The sequence below is a fragment of the Neophocaena asiaeorientalis genome, unplaced genomic scaffold (genome assembly GCF_003031525.2).
Source record: "Neophocaena asiaeorientalis asiaeorientalis breed wild unplaced genomic scaffold, Neophocaena_asiaeorientalis_V1.1 scaffold230, whole genome shotgun sequence".
Lineage (NCBI taxonomy): Eukaryota > Metazoa > Chordata > Mammalia > Artiodactyla > Phocoenidae > Neophocaena > Neophocaena asiaeorientalis.
The window spans coordinates 6,779,682-6,797,277 of NW_020175186.1; the positions used below are offsets into that span (position 1 = coordinate 6,779,682).

The 17,596-nt window shown below is 36.7% G+C and overlaps 2 protein-coding genes across 3 annotated transcripts in view; one reads left to right on the forward strand and one right to left on the reverse strand.

Moving 5' to 3' along the window:
- The window catches only part of ANO3 (anoctamin 3), a 397,425-nt gene that overhangs the window by 328,765 nt on the left and 51,064 nt on the right, over positions 1-17,596 (forward strand). Inside the window, 1 exon segment of the mRNA XM_024764654.1 lies at positions 1,904-1,964. Coding sequence (XP_024620422.1) covers positions 1,904-1,964 — 61 coding nt within the window.
- Positions 2,916-14,662, reverse strand: MUC15 (mucin 15, cell surface associated). 2 transcript variants are annotated; one of them, XM_024764655.1, is made up of 5 exons: positions 14,642-14,662; positions 14,441-14,506; positions 7,612-8,333; positions 5,515-5,664; positions 2,916-3,426 (listed from the first exon to the last, which is right to left on the reverse strand). In XM_024764655.1, exons 3-5 carry the CDS (start codon positions 8,294-8,296, stop codon positions 3,266-3,268), a joined length of 996 nt encoding a protein of 331 aa, XP_024620423.1. In that variant the 5' UTR covers positions 8,297-8,333; positions 14,441-14,506; positions 14,642-14,662; the 3' UTR covers positions 2,916-3,265. The 2 variants fall into 2 exon arrangements, with proteins under 2 accessions (XP_024620423.1, XP_024620424.1); XM_024764656.1 differs by lacking the exons at positions 5,515-5,664; positions 14,441-14,506; positions 14,642-14,662 and having other exon boundaries at positions 3,266-3,426; positions 7,612-8,311.

The window sequence follows — 17,596 nt, forward strand, 5'->3', positions numbered from 1 at the left end:
CATCAATATGGTATGTATACCTCACCGTGTCTCGTGGATGTGTTTCTGAAAAGATGATATTTAAATTTACTTAGTTAAAAATGCCTGAAAGATTTGTAAACAAAACTAATAAGAAAAAAAATGAAAAGCTTTTTTAAGGAAAATATTGCATGAACAATGACAAATTATGTCTGTGCAACACAATTGTTGTTAAGTATTGCTTTTTTTTTTTTAATTTTTAATTTTTTTGCGGTCCGCGGGCCTCTCACTGCTGTGGCCTCTCCCGTTACGGAGCACAGGCTCCGGACACGCAGGCTCAGCTGCCATGGTTCACAGGCCTAGCCACTCCGCTGCATGTGGGATCTTCCCAGACCGGGGCACGAACCCGTGTCCCCTGCATCGGCAGGCGGACTCCCAACCACTGCGCCACCAGGGAAGCCCAAGTATTGCTTTTTATGTGTCACTTTTCTAAAAACCTGGCTGTTTCTGGAGCAGGGGTAGCCATTATTTCTTGGTGACCTTTACGTCCTCATGTGTGAAGTCTCTGTTCTAACACTCTTAAGAGGCTCTTTCCTGCACTAGGCTTGTTTATAAAGGAAAGCAGACAGCTGTTCAGTTCCTTGGCAGCCGCAGGTATTTCTGTGGGATGCCTTTGGACACAAAAAAGCTGGATTCCCCCGCTGGGTGGAATTTTATCAACTCTGTGAGAGAATTTCTTTGCGGTCCTTTTCTCTGTTGTACATAATATATACTGATGATTGGTGTGAAAACCAAGTCCTATAACATTTTTTAAAAGCCCAAGCCTTAACAGTCTTAGAAGTTTAGAAGCATCTAGGACATTGTGCACCTATCCACCAACTTTCAAAAGCAGCACATCTTTTGTATAATAAAGTTTGCAGTAATGCTACATAATAGGAAAATACATCCCACCTTTATCTGTTTTATATTATTTTACAGTGTGTTCCAGATGTTACAATTAAAATACACATTAACGTTGTTTTAATGCACCCATTGAGCAGCCTCTAGACTGGAGACTGAGCAAAGAGGACAACGTTCTACTCCCACTTTCCTTAGAATAATGTTCTTTAGCCCCCAGTTGGCCTCTCACTCCTGTGAGGATAATGCCCCTATTTTCTCTTTAGTTTCTATGGTATTTAAATGGCTGCCAAACATACATTGGCTTGGCTATATTGGTTTAACCTCCCTCACTAATTTATAAATATAGTTAGGGCATTACACAAATAAAAAGAGGCAAAGGTAAATTGAGTTTATACTTTATTAAAACCAAACGATTCTTACAACCCTGAAATGTATATTCAATAATGTTGTATAACTGTACATTGTTCTTTATAAAACTTCAGGTCATGTCTGATTAAAAAACACTTGGACTATATCCTAAATGTCCAGTGATTTATGAAATTTCTTAATGACCCATGGCACATTCTGAAAGACATCAGAGAATAGGGATGGCACTGTGATCCCTTTCCCTTGGAAGTGCTGGATCACTAATGGAATTCTGCATTTTGCAACTCTCCCCAATCCTGGAAGTTTTGCTAACAGGAAGTGCAGCTAGGTGTGCCTTCACTGGAAAGCTAACTTCTTAAAGCTCTCTGTGTAGCTTCTACTTGTGGCCCACAAGTACTTCCTCAGGGTACGAGAACCACTTCTAAGCAGAAATGAAGGCAGAGTCAAAGGGGAAAAGAGAAGAGAAGGGGGGAAATGCTGACTCCTCACCTCTCCCCATGAGAAAATCACATGAAACAGTTGCAGGACCCATGAAAGGATTGCCTATCTTATATTTGAAAACTATAAAATAATGTGATTCCATTGGGAAAAAAAATCAGTAGTACCTAAATGCAAACAGTAATCACTGGATTATTATAACAAAAAGTGTGACTAATACTTTTGTTTGTTTTCCACTAAGGTAACATATCTGTTTGATAATGGAGGGACAGTCTTCTTTGCTATTTTTATGGCAATATGGGGTAAGTATGTTCTTCCATTGCTTACTTCCTGGCCCTCGTTTTCTGAGGCTGTTGCTCTGTTTATTCATACCCACCATACATGCACACACGCAAACACACATACCATGTATCAATTCAACAGTAAAATCTCTTGTGTCATATGCCCTCTTCACACATTCACTGCTTCTTTGGGAATTTAACTCTTGATTTAATCTTCTAATCCCTAAAGCCTCAACCTTCCTATACTGTGGAGTATATTTTTCCTGCCCAAAACAGGCAGTAATTGAAAACAAACTGAAATATACTAGAATCCAAATTAAGCCTCTTGTATTTTCACTTGTGAAAGTGACACTCAGAAAATGTTTTGTTTGCTTAAGGCTTCCATTATATATTTTTTAACCTTACATTTTATGCACTTAGAGATGCAGAATCTATTCCCTATATGATTGAGCAATAATGTCTAATACAAAATAAATCCTGTTCCTATCCAGCATCTTAAAACTGTAAAAGTTATGTATAGGTATATGCATTGGCTGACTTTTTTCACTAAGTTTCTCACTGAGTTTTTAAAGAACCCAATTAATTGGGGCCTAAATTAAACCACAGATTGGAATTCCCCATGCTTTGAAGAGAAGTGATCACTTTCCTGGTTAGGGTCAGCTTTCCTACCATAGTCTGTTGAATGCAAAGTCACTGTCAACTTGGCAACTCAAGGGGCTGACTATGTACCTGCTGATACAGAAAAGTAAAATGTACTAGAATTCAAGCCTCTCACTCCTGTTACTTGGATTTCCCAGGAACAGAATCTGTGCCATACTCTCTTTCTAGCTTTAAGTCAAAATTTAAAAAAAATAAAATCACCCTTCCAATTTTCCTTCAGCAAAATGCCAGTCTTGATATATGGTATTATGACTACACGGGGAGCAGTGAAGAGTCAATTCACCCCCCCCCAAAAAAAAAGTAAAAATGTAATTTGGGGTCCCTATTTTCATTGAAGGATTTTTTAATTAAATTATTGGGTGGGGCAATCATGGTGAAATCTTTCAGTTTTACCTGATTCCACAGACATTTCCTGCTAAGAAAAAAATAGACCAAAATATAAATTAAGGTTACTCAATAGATGATTCAGCACAGTGAGAAATGGAAGAAAGGAAACCTTTTGGATGATTTACCCTCTATGTTTCTGCTACTCGTCTCATGCTTTTACAGTTCTCTTTGGCACAGGCCACATGAGAGTGATCTTGCTTCAGCTTTTGGATGAAGGATTTGAAAGGCCAGGATATAGTGAACATTTGCCATCTGAAGCCTTTTTCCCCTTAGTTTTATACTGAGGTACGAAGTGGAGGTATGTCATCCATAGGAATGCCATCCCGTGCATTTTCTCGGCCTGCTGGTGTAGATGAATCATTCGCAGTTGGGTTATAATAACTAGAATTTCCAAAACTCACATCGTAAGGTTCCGGTGCATTATCTAATCGCAGAACTAAAAAAGCAACAAAAAAATTGCTTTATAGTGACAGTCTGGAAGATGCATGCTCGGGCATCTGCTAGACTGTAGGAATTGTTCTGGATGAGTTAGTTACACGTTTTTATATGGGATTTTCAGAGATTAGTTTTGAATTTTAAATAAGTACATATTTTGCAAGCCACATTTTTCTTCTAAAACTATGAACAGTTTAACTTCCAAAATTTCACTGCTGGTGGTCCAAAAATAAAGGAACTAAGGGAGAGATCACAACAGAAATATAGCAATACTTTATATAAAGAAGTATTGACATGTCTCATTGACTTTTTTTTTTTTTTTTTTTTTTGCGGTACGCGGGCCTCTCACTGTTGTGGCCTCTCCCATTGCGGAGCACAGGCTCCGGACGCGCAGGCTCAGTGGCCATGGCTCACGGGCCCAGCCGCTCCACGGCATGTGGGACCTTCCCGGACCGGGGCACGAACCCGTGTCCCCTGCATCGGCAGGTGGACTCTCAACCACTACGCCACCAGGGAAGCCCTCTCATTGACTTTTGAATCTTGTGAATTCAGAGCCTTGTCAACATGTTCAGAATTTTTACTTCTGGTATAAAAATAATTTTTAAAAAGTGAAGAGCTTTAATTTTAAAATGTGTCATTATTTTACCAAGGGTCTTAATATCATTATGGGTGAGCCATTGAAGATGGAGATGAAAGAAAACAATTTGTAAAATCTTATGTTTCCTTCTGAGAGATCCAGGTTATTATCCTGATTAATAGTATTGGAGATTGTTTTTATTTTCAACAAACAACTGACTATTATTTCTTTTATATTCTTGAATTTAAAGAAAACTTGGGGCACCAGGTATTTGAATACTAAAGCAGGGACTACTTACTAATTAAACTAGTAATCTCATTATTCAGCTAGGTATTCTCATATCCTACCTATTCCTTAAGCCTTCTGTTTACAAATTGGACCCCCAGGAACCTTAGGAATTTGGGAAAGGTGTCTCAAAGCTGAAAGAGTAAAACAGGTGGTGTAATTGAATTATTCCATTATGCCTCGATCACAATATCTTAGATTATATCAAGTTGTTAGACTGAGCTTTTGCATGTGATAACATTTAAAGAAAATATTCTGAAGTTAAAAAGAAAAAGTTTGGAAAACCCTGTTGATTGAAATCCTATCCTTCAATTTTGAAAAGTGATAGTTTTTATTTTCTATGGATTGCTAGAAGTCCATAAACAGAATTCAGTTAACTTACAATTAATGGATTTGATTTTGAAAATTAATATATCAGTAATGTTCCAAACTTATCAAAAATCAACAAGACTTTATCAATGAGACCCAACAGGGGCATTTAACTATTTTTTATGGTGGCAAGAGTCCCTTGTGTAAACCAGAAAACAGATTTTTTTTTTTGTCCTGAAATATTAAAGAAAAAAAGGGTTGAATCAAGCATTTGATTTTATTTCTGTCCTAATTACTACTGCATTATTAAGATCAAACACAGTGCTTTATTCTTAGCAGACACATTTCTCATCCATAGATGTGGTGGTTTTTTTGCATCACATGATTGGGAAATTTCTGAATTAAGGTTTATCTGACTTTATGTACCCAAATATGCAACCCTTTAGCAATTCTGTTTTAGAGACTCATTAAGATAATTAATAGAGGGCTATTGTATACGTGCAAACTTTGCAAGAGCTCCAGATTAGAATAAATCATTGTTCAAATTACTGCTACTAAGAGATCCAACAATGGTGAATAATGGCTCCCCAGTTACTTGCTAACAAAACTGGCCATTTTGTTCTTAATATCATGCCATTATCTTTCAATTATAATGATATGTTTTAGGTTCTGGGATTATTACTTAAAACCAATTGTGATGCGATGAGCAACAGTTCCAAATGGTTTTAAAATTTCACACACATTTCCATAGTTATTCTGGTTATGTTCTTTGAGAAAGAGAGAATAGATCAGAATAAATCTTTAGTTCGTTTCTGTCATATGAATCTCTAAATGCCTTCTAGATAATGCAGTGAACGTTAGCAACTTCACTTAGTTAAAACCACTGTGTACAGGTGAAGTTCTGAAAGTTGTTTTTACCTGGTTCATTTCTGTCGTCATAAAGTCGCCGATGGGAAAATGAGTCTGTTTTCCTTTTTCCACACAGCAAGTAGCCAACGAGACTAAGCAGTGAAGCTCCCAGAATAGCACCTAAAATGGCCCCAAATACCACTCCTGTATTTCTGTTCTCTAGAGGACAAAGAAAAAATAATTTACAGATAAGAAATAGAAAACAGTTATTCAAAGAACAGAAATATATACATGCGGACTTTGTGTAAGCAAAGAATGTTTAACACTTTTTTTAAAATTAGATAATGGATAGGTATTTACAGAGGAATATATATACATTGTGTGTGTGTGTGTGTGTGTGTGTGTGTTTTATAAAGTACTGAGTTTGGGGGATATATTGGAAAATATGCTTCCTGATAAAACTGTACTTCAAAATTTGAATTATCTTGAAATACTTCTAAGCTTTAGTTTTATAACTATCTCATTACATATTAACACTAATAGTACTGAAATGCCATGTGTTTTCTCTATTAAGATCTAATTTCTATTGAAGTTGAATTCTATATTATGTTTTTAATCAACTCTGAATCTCTGATGAACTTTAATGATGAGATAAGCTTTGAGTTTGTTTCTATAATAATTGAAAAGTAAAAAGCTAATGGGAGTAAGTAGGTAATATGAATTGAATCCACAAACCCAAAGTGAAAAGGCATTATGAAGAAAAAGAAATATATCCTGATAGAGGGTATTTCCAAATACAACAAATAGACCAAACAAAGCAGGATGTTTGCAGTGCCTTGCACACTGCGAATAGATGTGTAGGTCTGAGTTAAAGGAGTCCAAAATTTCATTCTATCATCCCCTTTATCAAGCACCTTATTTGAAGACTAAGTCATCAATAAATCACTGAATGCTTCCTGGATTTATACTTAGTGCATTTTATTTTCAAGTTTAAAAAAAATTTGTTGAGAAGCTTATTAATTAGGTAGGCAAGAGGTCTTATAGGGTCTCTAATTCTGTATCAGATTCCATTTATACACAAAAAACATGTTGGAAGGTCAACAGCAGCACATTTTTTACCAAGATAAAAGTGAAGCAAAGTTAACTAAGTGTTTTTTAATTAATGAGCAATGGTAGGATTAAGTACTCAGTATTCTCAATATGTATATTAAGTTTAGAAAGACAAAACAGAATAGTTTAAAAAAAAATCTTTCTGATGGAATATCAGAGTATGTATGAATGGAAAGATGTCTTAAAATTATGAAGATATATGTACATACAATATACTGGTTGCAATACCATAATAATCCTAGATTTCAGAACTTAAAACTTCACCTGTACACTAACAACTTTCAAATAGGAATTTGTTTATATGATTTGGTGTTTATATCACTAATATAATCTGTAGATAAGTTGTATTGGAAATCAGTGAGTTCACGGGGGGAAAAGAAGAGTTATTCTTTTTTAATTCCGAAAACAAAAACATGGTTAGACCTGAGAAAATAAAATAGAATGAATTTTCATTAAACATTAGAGATCTTTTCCACTTTATGTTTTAAAGCTTGACTAATCTCTACATGAAACAGAAATGTCCCCATAACACAATTTTCTTGTGCTACTCAAAGCTGAATTCCATTTTTATGGTGTTCAGTAGGTACGGAACTAAAAATTGAGGGTATTCTTCTGTTGAGTTTAAAATTTTTAAATACATATATTTTTAAAATGTATATATTTAAAAATACATATATTTTTAAACTTCAGTTGTATCATATTCCTAAAAACCTGTGAAATTTCAGGTAGTCTTTCTGAAATGCAGTAAAAATTGTTACCCAGTATCTCAAAACTGTACCACTACCTCAGTTTCTTTTCAATCTAACCTACTTCTCATTTTGTCCCAGTCTCATCACATTCTCACATTCCCATACAATAATGACTAGTCTTTGCTGACTTAAGCCCTAAAATCCCTTCACTATTCACTATGAATATCATGGTTTCTCCCCGCAAAATAAGAACCACCTGTGCTATTGCAGTCTCCTTTTTTTCTAGTGTGGTGCATTTCTTAGGTGTAATGACTTATTTGGAGATTCAGTTTCACACAAAAGGAAAATTAAATCCATTTATATTTACCTTCTTGGGGGTCTGATGTATCTGGAAAGATTTTTGAATTATTGGTTAATTTCAAGGTGGGATATAAAGTTGTTTCTTGATAGGCAGTAAAGCCCGCCAAGCTATCTCCAGTCATGGTAGACCATCCATCTGTTTCCATTATCATGGGGGTCACAGATATGGTGTTTGATCCTGAAGGGAGGTTGCTAACTGTAATGGAACTGTTGTCAGGAGCTTTCATGGTGTCATTGACCGAAGACTGAGTGAAGTTTTCGGAAGATACAATAGCTGTAGTATCGGGAGGTGCTGAGGCTGGCAGAGGATTTTCATCTGCTACGGATGAGTTCCGAGACAATTTAGAAACAAAGCTGTGGCTCAAAGGAGGACTTGGGGAAAGTGTGGGCATGAGTTTGAGACTGGAAGAGTTGTCTGTTGACAAATTATGGTAGAAATCTGTTCCATGGGTTTTATTTGATGGATCCCCAAAAGAGAAATTAGTTGCCTTGGGATGGGAGGTTTCTCTATTTTCTTTATCTGAGGTTGAATTTGCTTCACTTTCCAAAGGAATAGATTGATTTTCCCTTGTTTTTAAGTCTTCTGCAATGTTTTGTGTTGTGTTTATTTCTCGACCTTCTTCTCCATGACTTCCAAATAGTAGTAAACTAAACAAAATTGAAATCAACAGAATTTTGACTGAAGTCAACATTGTAATCTTCTTTGGTATTGGTGTTAATAATGAGAATCTGAAAGAAAATAATGACCATTTGAATTATTGAATGAAGTACTGAGGTTTTTTTAAATGGATCTACATTTTTAAAGTGATAAAAAAAATCCAGAGACATAATGCTGACATGATAGTACCATACTCTATTCCAAAAGTTTGTTTCCTTTGGATTTTATTAAAACTAGAGTTACTGAGTTCTATTTTCTATATAGTATTTCTTTCTTTCTTCCTCTAGGGAATGCCATGCAAAATCTTTGTCAAGCCAGACACTACTATTTCATTATTTCAAAGACCATTTAGCTTGGGACAAGTTGAAATACATACACACACACACACACACACACACGCGCACACATATTGTACAATATATGGACTACTAAGTAATTTTTTAAAAATAATGTAATATAGGGCTGCTTTCTTCAACCTATTTAAGAAAACATGTTCTTTATAAAGATGTAATTTGGAGTATTTATTATGAAAATGATGTTATTGATTATACAGTAAACATACCACTTTAAAGTGAGTCAGTCAGGAGCTTCACTTGAAAACATTTTATTAGTTCCTAATTTGAGTTACTTGAATTTGAGGTTAACATCCCTTTTTTCACAGCATGTTTACTCCATGTTACCCTTTTTCCTATTAATCCCAAATAACAGAAAGTCAGAAATACTTTTAGAACTGGGGATTCTTTCATTGCATTCCCTTGTATAAATGAAGAAACTGGTTTTGAGTGTGTGTGGGAAAAAAAGTACCTAACTAGACTGTGGCAGAGTTGAAGTTTGAGACCGTGGTTCTGACCTCCAATCTGGGCACGTCATTCTGCCTCTTAAGTGTGGAAGCGCCACAATTCATAGAGAGGAGGGTGTGGGGGAGAGGTCTTGAAATTATATTTATATTGTAATTCTGGTTTCTATCACGAATAACATGTGAAAAATCATCATGCCATTAATCAGTTGCTTTATCAATATCATAATCATGCTGACTTCACAGTGTTCTGCAGACTAAATGAAATGATTTATGTAGAAGTTCTCTAAACAATATCGGGCCTAAAGTAAGCAGTTAGTGACTGTTAACTTCCATTTCTTCTTATTGAAACATAATAATATCTCTAAAAATGTCTTACAGTTTATAACATCATCTCATGTGAGCCTCACAACGACCCATTGAGACAAAAAGAGTAGCTCACGTTATCCCCATTTTGCAGATGAAGAAACCGAGGTTCAGGGAGACCAGTAATGGAAGCTAAAAGAAGCAGCACTGAAAGCCAAGTCTACTGACTCCAACCTAATTAGGTGCTAAAATTTAAAGTGTTTTTAATTGAAAAAGGTAAAAAAAAAAATGTTAGACTATTCCTCTTCAAACAATAAAGTCTGAGGACTGATTTTATGTTCTTTGAATTGGACCTTAGAGCTTATTTTTCACTAAAAGCCTCCAGGATGACTGAGATAAGAAAAGGAAGGAGGTGCAACTGCTATTATTTATGTCTAACATTAATTGACATTTCTTAAAAGCTCCCCCAGAAATTTTTACAAATATTTTCAACCTTGATGATTTTTCACTAGGGTCTGAGGAGCCTCTAAATTACTCCCTCTGATTATCGTGTGGTTTTAAGTACCCCTCTCCTTGCTTAATGATTACTTACACAGTGGTACAACTTAGACTTACCTATAATACATCCTGATATAATATTTTTTCTCCAAAGACTTTTAGCAAGCAGTCTATACCTGTGGATTTCTAAGGTTTAAAAGATACAGTCATTTCCATGCCCTGTGCTTATCACTTAAGAAAGTTCTACTTAAAAAGCAAGCAGGCGGACATACAAGAACATTCATAAGGGCATCATTTATGTGTCTCCAACCTAAACATCCACCAGTAACAGGTTGGATAATAAACTGTTTAATATTTGCACATGAAAAATAAATGAGATTCACAGATGAGTTGCATACAGTAACATGAGTGATTATCACAAATATCACGCAGAGCTTAAAATGCCCGTTGTACTGTATGATTGCATGTTTATAAAGTTCAAAAACTAGAATGTTAAAAGTCAGGGAAGTGGTTACTTGTGGGAAGGAAGGAGACAGTATTGATTGGGCGGGCATGAAAGGGACTTCTGTGTGCTCCTAATAATCTGTTTCTTCACTTGGTAGCGATTATATAGGTATTTGTATTTGTGATAATTCTGTTTATTTATATTTCATTCACTTTTCTGTGATAATCAAGAAAATTCATTTAGATCCTAAAAATTGTTAACATAATTGGAAAACATATTACTAGTATGCATCTATTACATCAGATGCTTTGCATGTTTTCTCATTTAATTCTTAACAAAAACAATCAAACAATAAGGAAGGGATTATTAATCCTATTTTACAGATAATTAAATGGGACATAAAAAATGTAAATAATGTATTCAGGGACACATAGCTAGTGGCTGAAAGATAGGGTTAGGATTCAGACCTTGGCATCGAAAGCTAGTAATCACTCATCTATGTAACAAAAGTTACAAAGGAATATAGAATTTGGTAATCAGCTGGTTTTTAGAACTCTTCCCACAAATGTTTTCTTAGCACAGAATACTAAAGAATAATGAAATCCTCCAAATTTTATTTTAACCAGAGCAGGTGATAATCCCACATTTTTAAACACTAGAAAAATAGTGCCTTCTCCCTTAAGTGCCTCTTAAACATACTAAGCACACTTTTATCCTAATTTAAGAAAATCCCAACAATTGTCTCCATGGTTTCTAGATAAACACTTTTACCATGTAATTTACAGATTAAGATTAACAACACAGGAATGATCATCCCCAGGACCTGAAGTTCACCAATATTTCACTAAACTGTTGCTTCACCTAGCACATTTAAAATACAATTCAATTTAGCTTAAGAATACGTACATGGACCTTTTCAGAAACAGCTCTTTCCTGTGAACTCTGTCAGTTTCATAGCAAACGTTATAATCTTTTTCATTGTCTACTGCCAGTGATCTGATTTGTTTATGCATTGCACTTGGCCACCTGTCTTATTGGTAGGCAGTTTGATTGCTTTCCCTAAACCTAGGCTTTCTGGTTATTTTCTCTTCCTAAAGAAGTGGTTACCAGAGGGGAGCAAAAAACAACCCTTAGCTTTTCATCTAATTTTCTCATAATGTCACATGAGGAACGTGGCATAGAGCTTTTGGTCCTTTCCAGTAATGAGAATCCACATACCAAGAGTCAACAAAGTGAGTTTTGTTGTTCCTGTTTCACTTTGCTTGTAACATGGAACCACCAAAGGGATCTTGCTACCCTTTACCCAGCTTTTGATTGTAACTTGAAAACCTAAGGTTTCAACACCCGCAATGAGCCAAGCATTCTGTTACTGCCTATAATTCATGTCCAGGGAAAAGAGAGAAAGGGAAGAGTGGGGTAAGACAGTATGTTGTGAAGGCTCTTTGCCATTTATTCCAAAATTAATACAGTTGTGGGAAAGGCTTTCGTGAATATTGATTCGTTCCTGCTGTCCTAGCTTGGCAGCTGGGGACAACTTTGCTTCTGCTCTCTGGCTTCTAAGAGAGCCAGGTTACACCTCTTACTCAGGTCCATTCATCTTAAGGGGACAGAAGCAGCCAGGAATTGAAGCCATCAGCTATTCAGAACCCCAGCCCTGGATCTTTGCTGGGGCAAGAACTAGGCAATTTTGGTTAAGTTTGACCCCATTCTGAATTGAACCAAGCACATTATAAGCAGGGAAGGTTAATGGAAGTGGTACAGAAGCTCCAGAGGACAATAAAAGTTCTCTGTATTCTTTATCTTTACCCTTTTCTTGCAGCCTCTTTCCATCTCTAGAGTTGAGATATGTAAACTGTGTGGTATATTTGTGTGTAAAGCTATGCTGGATGATGGATGGCATGCTTCTGTGTTCCCAAGATTCATCAGCCAGCCAGGTGCACAGAGGAGACAGAGAGAATGTGGGGATGAAAGAAAGTGAAATTGGAGAGAGAGAGAGAGAAAACCAGGAGGACCAGGCAGCATCATTTCTTCTGTTCTTTGCCCCTAGGTGGAAATTCCTAAGAGGACTTTTCAGGATGTAACCTAGGAACAGAGATAAACTCATTACAAACTTGAAAAACTTCTAAGATGAGAATTATTATAAAGGGAACAGAAAGAGAGAGGAGGATTTCCGTCCAATTTGTGATACCTGAAACAAAGATTCTAAATCTTTCTGTATATATTGAAACGTTTTTATTGTTTCTAATGTTCAGAAACTTTAAAAATATACTTTCGGAGAGTGTGAGTTTCACTGTTTTTTTTAAAAAAATAATTCGTCTGTACAAAGAAAATGAAAACTATTTTCTCCCCTGTCTTTGGTGTTGGCACTAAAAAGTGGTTTCACATTACTACTTTTGTATAGAGGGCTTCAGGAGGTGGTGAGAGGGGAAAAAAAAAAACAAACAAAAAACCCCCAGAAACCTGTGGCAATTAAGGAAAGAAAATCCACACTTACTGTGCATAAAATTGTTCCTCCTTAAGTTCCTAAAGTTATTATTCTGCCCAGCCCTCCTGTTGTAACCAAGCCATACCCATTTTATACCAAGCTTTAAAAATATGGAGGTGCCCTGGTTTCTGTCAGGTAATCAACCCATGCAAGGGAAGAGAAATGCTAGTCATTCTAAACTAAATCAAAATCAGAAATTTTAAATAAAAACATTACTTTAGCTGCACGGAGGGGATAATATAAAAACATGTTTCTGTAGTGAAGTAACTAAAGAGTATATTCTGTACTACTTCTCTCTCAGTTGCCTGTGATCATTCTTCTTATAGATTTCTGGCTAAAAATTACGACAGATGAGTTTTGTTTGTCTTTGTCATAGGAAACTCAGTCTGACGTGTAGCCAATATCCCAGGCAGAACTTGAGTGTTACACTGAGTGGACTTTCCAATCTTGGACAGCATTTTGCTGTCCCTAGATGAAAGAACCACAGTAAATGAAGACATAAGGAATCATGCTTCTCAAAATGCCTCTTTTATAAGAGCGTTTTGAAAGGGTGTGAAGATTTAACTAGACAGAAGGTAGGATTATACCTGAGGACCCACATCATTTCACTTTGAGTTTAAAAGAAAGAAACAAATAAAAGGAAAAACATGACTTTCTTTCAGGAAATAATAAATTTCAAAAGTTTGTGATCATTTTAATTAAAAGACTGAGAAATGCATAAGCCCAGGAAAATAGATAGAATGTCATAGTCCCTGCTAACTTGGGCATTCTCAGTCATAAACTTCAATACTGAAATAATCAGGTGGAAGAGTGTTAAGCTTAGAAAGATTGTGTCTCCAAAAGAAATATTCTGGACCCAAATTTCCAAACATGGGGTTTCCAGCCTTCTCTCGTGTTTCACTATCTGTAGAAGCAGCCTCTATGGATTGATTAGAAAGTGTTAAACAGTAAATCAGAATCCCTTTAATAAGAGAAGCCTTACACAGAACAAACAAAATAAATTTAAGAAACTTAATCCACATCTCTGATCCATGGGATGTCTTTTGCAGCCACTGGCTTAGCCTTTTAGATTTCCGTTGAGTGCTATACATGTACACATACCATGCTAAGTAAAATAATACATAGACATCACGTTGCCAATTTTTAATTAAGAAAATCTTTGGGAAAGATATATAGAAGGTTAATAACTCATTGCATTAGCAGACTGTTTTTCAAAAGCTACTGTATTCTAATACTTTAGCAAGAACCTTTGAACCAAATGCATACTTTAAATCTAAATATTCATTTATATTCACGTAGCCACTTCCACTTTAAACATTTTGAAACTTACTAAGATCTGACTTAAGAAAACTCTCTCTTATAGTCACTTACGTTTTAAGCAAGGTTTTTATTTAACTCTTCAGCTGGTTTCATCATCTAGCAAATTTGGCAATAATTCTTAAAGTTAACTCAGCACAAATGCTCATTTGGAAGGTAATTACTTAATGAAACAACTACCTGTCTTTACAAGGGTCTCTGTAGGTACTTGCCAGGCTGTTCTGCCAAAAGTTCAACTTGCTTTGATTCTATTTAGTAAGTAAGTAAGAGAGAGAGCGAGAGAGCAAGGGATGAGGGACTAGGGATCCTATGTAATCCAGCACACACTTACCTTCAGGTCTAGGAGGTGTTTACAGACAAGAACTGGAGTATCACAGCTGTTCTGGTTGGAATGAGTCTGTCTTGCATTAGAGAAAGCAGATGGGTTAGGTGTACTGATGTCCCACTGAGCAGGAGGGTGCCAGAGAAACAAAATTAGGTGGGGCTGGTCGTATCTTGCTTGTGTAATAGAGCACCCAAGAACCTGACTGACCTGCTTCTCAGCTGTCAGCATGAAGCTATCACCTCATTCAGGCCTTTAAAAAAAAAAAAGAGAAAAAAAAGCCCAACCCTCCAGCTTTCATAGGTTGGGTGCTTTGACTTTCGGGACAGGCTAGTTCTCTTAAGTGTTGGCAAACAAAGGACATACATTTCTTGCCTTAAATGAAAAAAAGAAAAAAAAAAAAGGCAAAGACTTTGGTAATGGTCCTTGTTCTATCAGGAATTTCTGACACATGCTGGGTTCCCCCTTCGCAGGTGAGGAAACCGAAATGAGTCAGCCCTGCACCTGTTGCTCATGTGCCAGCCACATACTGTCCTCCTAACACATAAACAAATCTTTCTTTCCCGTGGTGGGGATGCCCTGTTTGTGTACTTAATACCTGAATGGAGAAAGTGGTGTCTGCAGTGCACTGAAACTGGATTTATAGAAAGTCACACTGAACACCAAGTGGATTAATGTGCTTCGGATCCTTGAGAAAGCTGTGAAATTTTAAGTTAGAAATCATCACCAGGACTTTCGGAAGTTTGGGGAGTAACTGGAGTCTGGCTGAGAATGGCCACGTGATCCTGAGTAATCCTGGGAGCCTGCTCAATTAAGTAGTTTCCATCCTGTGTTCTCTTTGCTTTTCCTCTCAATTTAGAAGCCGGAGAGTTTCAGAAGAGCCTGAGTAATGCTTGATTAAACACTAGAGTTGAATAACAACCTGGCATACTTCCTTCACTTCCTTTCACCGCTTATGAAAGGGAGAAGAGTGAAACTGCACTTTCTGGGAGATTCTGCACATCAATATTTGGGGACTGGCGCCAAGGTCTGTTCAGCTCAGTACGCCTGAGGTTCATGCTTAGTTTCTGTTGTGCAAGGAGATAGGTTTCCAACTGCTGAGAGAGAAAATGAAACTTTAGCTAAGGTTCAGGAGCCTCAAATTGAATGCAAAGAATCTGCCCAGTTAATTGGCCCCAAGAAAGAACATGGTAATTCTATAGTTTCAAACTTTCTGAAGCCCAAAGGCCCTTCAGAGTTTGATTAGAAATTAAGCCAAACCCTAGCAAATATTCACTCAAAAGATATTTAAGCTGTATCTGCACTAGTATGAAGAAAAGCAAGTTCAGTCTAATCAAATAACTGTTTACTGAACAATGGCTTAATAAAAATCAATTGGTTATTTTCAGATTAGCTAGTTACTAGGGAAAAATCCAACTGAATAAATATTTTATGTCTGTACTTAGAGAAATGAACATGACTTAGCAGGATTGGGTGTACCATACCCTGAGGGATTTTCCTAGATATGCGTGTGAATATCATTACCATTTTCTACTTAAGCATAGTAATTATGGCCTATACCAGGCAAGGAAGTTACAAAGCACTTTTGCTACAACTCTGCTTTCACTGCCACAAGAGTCAAAGTTCATCTCCATTGACCCTCTTTTCTGAAGACCCTAGGTGTGGCCTCAGAATCCTTTTCATTACTGCCCTCCTGACAGCCTTAACCAATTGATTAGAGCTGACCCTAGAGATACACCTTATTTACCTTTCCTGTCATGAGCACATCTGGAAGTAAAGTTGTAAAATGCAAACTATGCATAAACTTAATGCCTCACTTATTACTTAGCTCACTTAGTTGTGATCAGACACCTTTATGGAAGCACCTGAGTTGGAGTTAAAAAGTAATTTCTTGCCAAACAAACAAGTCTTGCCGAGATACATTTCCAGGTATATACCATGATACCATGTTCTGGGTAAGACCAATCCCATTTTGGACCTTGTTTCTCCAGAGGAACTCAACAATAACTGATCACCTGACAACTTCATCAGCCGAGCCAGCTGAGATGACACATTATGCAATGGTTACATAATTTTTGTTGTACTTACCTTCTATGGAGGCTTTCATCTGGAACTCTCCAATTGCTTTACACCCATTCATTAAACCTCACAATACATAGTGGAAGAAGAACTACTGCCTCTTTACCTGAAATGGTGGAACCACTCACCAGTGGCGTTTCCAGAGCATGAAGTCACATTATTGTCTCTGATGGATCTGAAAACGGAACCAGAATGTAGCTTGGCACCATGCCTCAGAGAAAACTGAAATATTGTTCTGGATCCAAAATGGTATCTTATTTTACAAATCCTGTAACACCATTTTGGATCCAGAACAATGTTTCGGTTTTACCTGAGGCATGGTCCCAAGCTGCATTCCGGTTTTGTTTTCAGATCCATCAGTGACAATAATGTGACTTCATTAATCGAAGCCTCGAGGAGGTAGAGAGTTGAGGGTATATGCAAATGAGTCAGTATAATGTTTGATCAATAGGATACATAGAGAAGAAAGTGAGGGCACAAGGGTAGGAAAGGACAGTGAAAATGTGCTGGAGAGAATGGATTGAAAATCTGGGTCAAAAGTTAATGGATTGAAAACATCTGGGCCAAGGGATTACTGGAATTGGAGTTTATAGGGAGTGAGCTACAAGGATGGAGGTGATAATTGGAGATTATGGAGGGTTTGGAGTCATTGATCAAATTCATGCATGGGAGGACCAGGCATAAGGTAGAGTAGGTGAAAACAGCTCTGAAGATAAACATCAAAGAACTGAGAAGCCAAGATACTAGAAATATTATCTGTGTATGTTGTAATTTCAAAAATTTATTTTGGGAGTCATGTTGATAAGAGTTACCCTTAGCCAAGAGTTGAAAAACCTTTAGAGAATTTGAGGAAGTGTTCCAAAGGACTGGTAAATGACTTCCACAAAGAGAGACAGTAGGAAGTACGGATTGATAATATGAGACTCAAATCTGTGACTCTTTAAGAAGGGAGAGAAAAAGCCATGGAGCAGCAATGAAGACAAGAAATTCACTACCTCATCTTCGACACAAATAGCCATCACCTGAGATTGCCACATAGAAAGTGAGGTTTCAGGAGTGTCCCAGGTTTCAGTTAAGCAAGGAGGT

What these genes read in the sequence shown, in the direction of transcription:
- MUC15 (XM_024764655.1), bottom strand. Translation starts at nt 8,296, where the DNA reads ATGTTGACTTCAGTCAAAATTCTGTTGATTTCAATTTTGTTTAGTTTA. An exon ending in TACATCAGACCCCCAAGAAG is followed by an intron (nt 5,665 to 7,611) that starts GTAAATATAAAT and finishes TTTGTCCTCTAG; the next exon opens with AGAACAGAAATACAGGAGTG. An exon ending in TGACGACAGAAATGAACCAG is followed by an intron (nt 3,427 to 5,514) that starts GTAAAAACAACT and finishes TTGCTTTTTTAG; the next exon opens with TTCTGCGATTAGATAATGCA.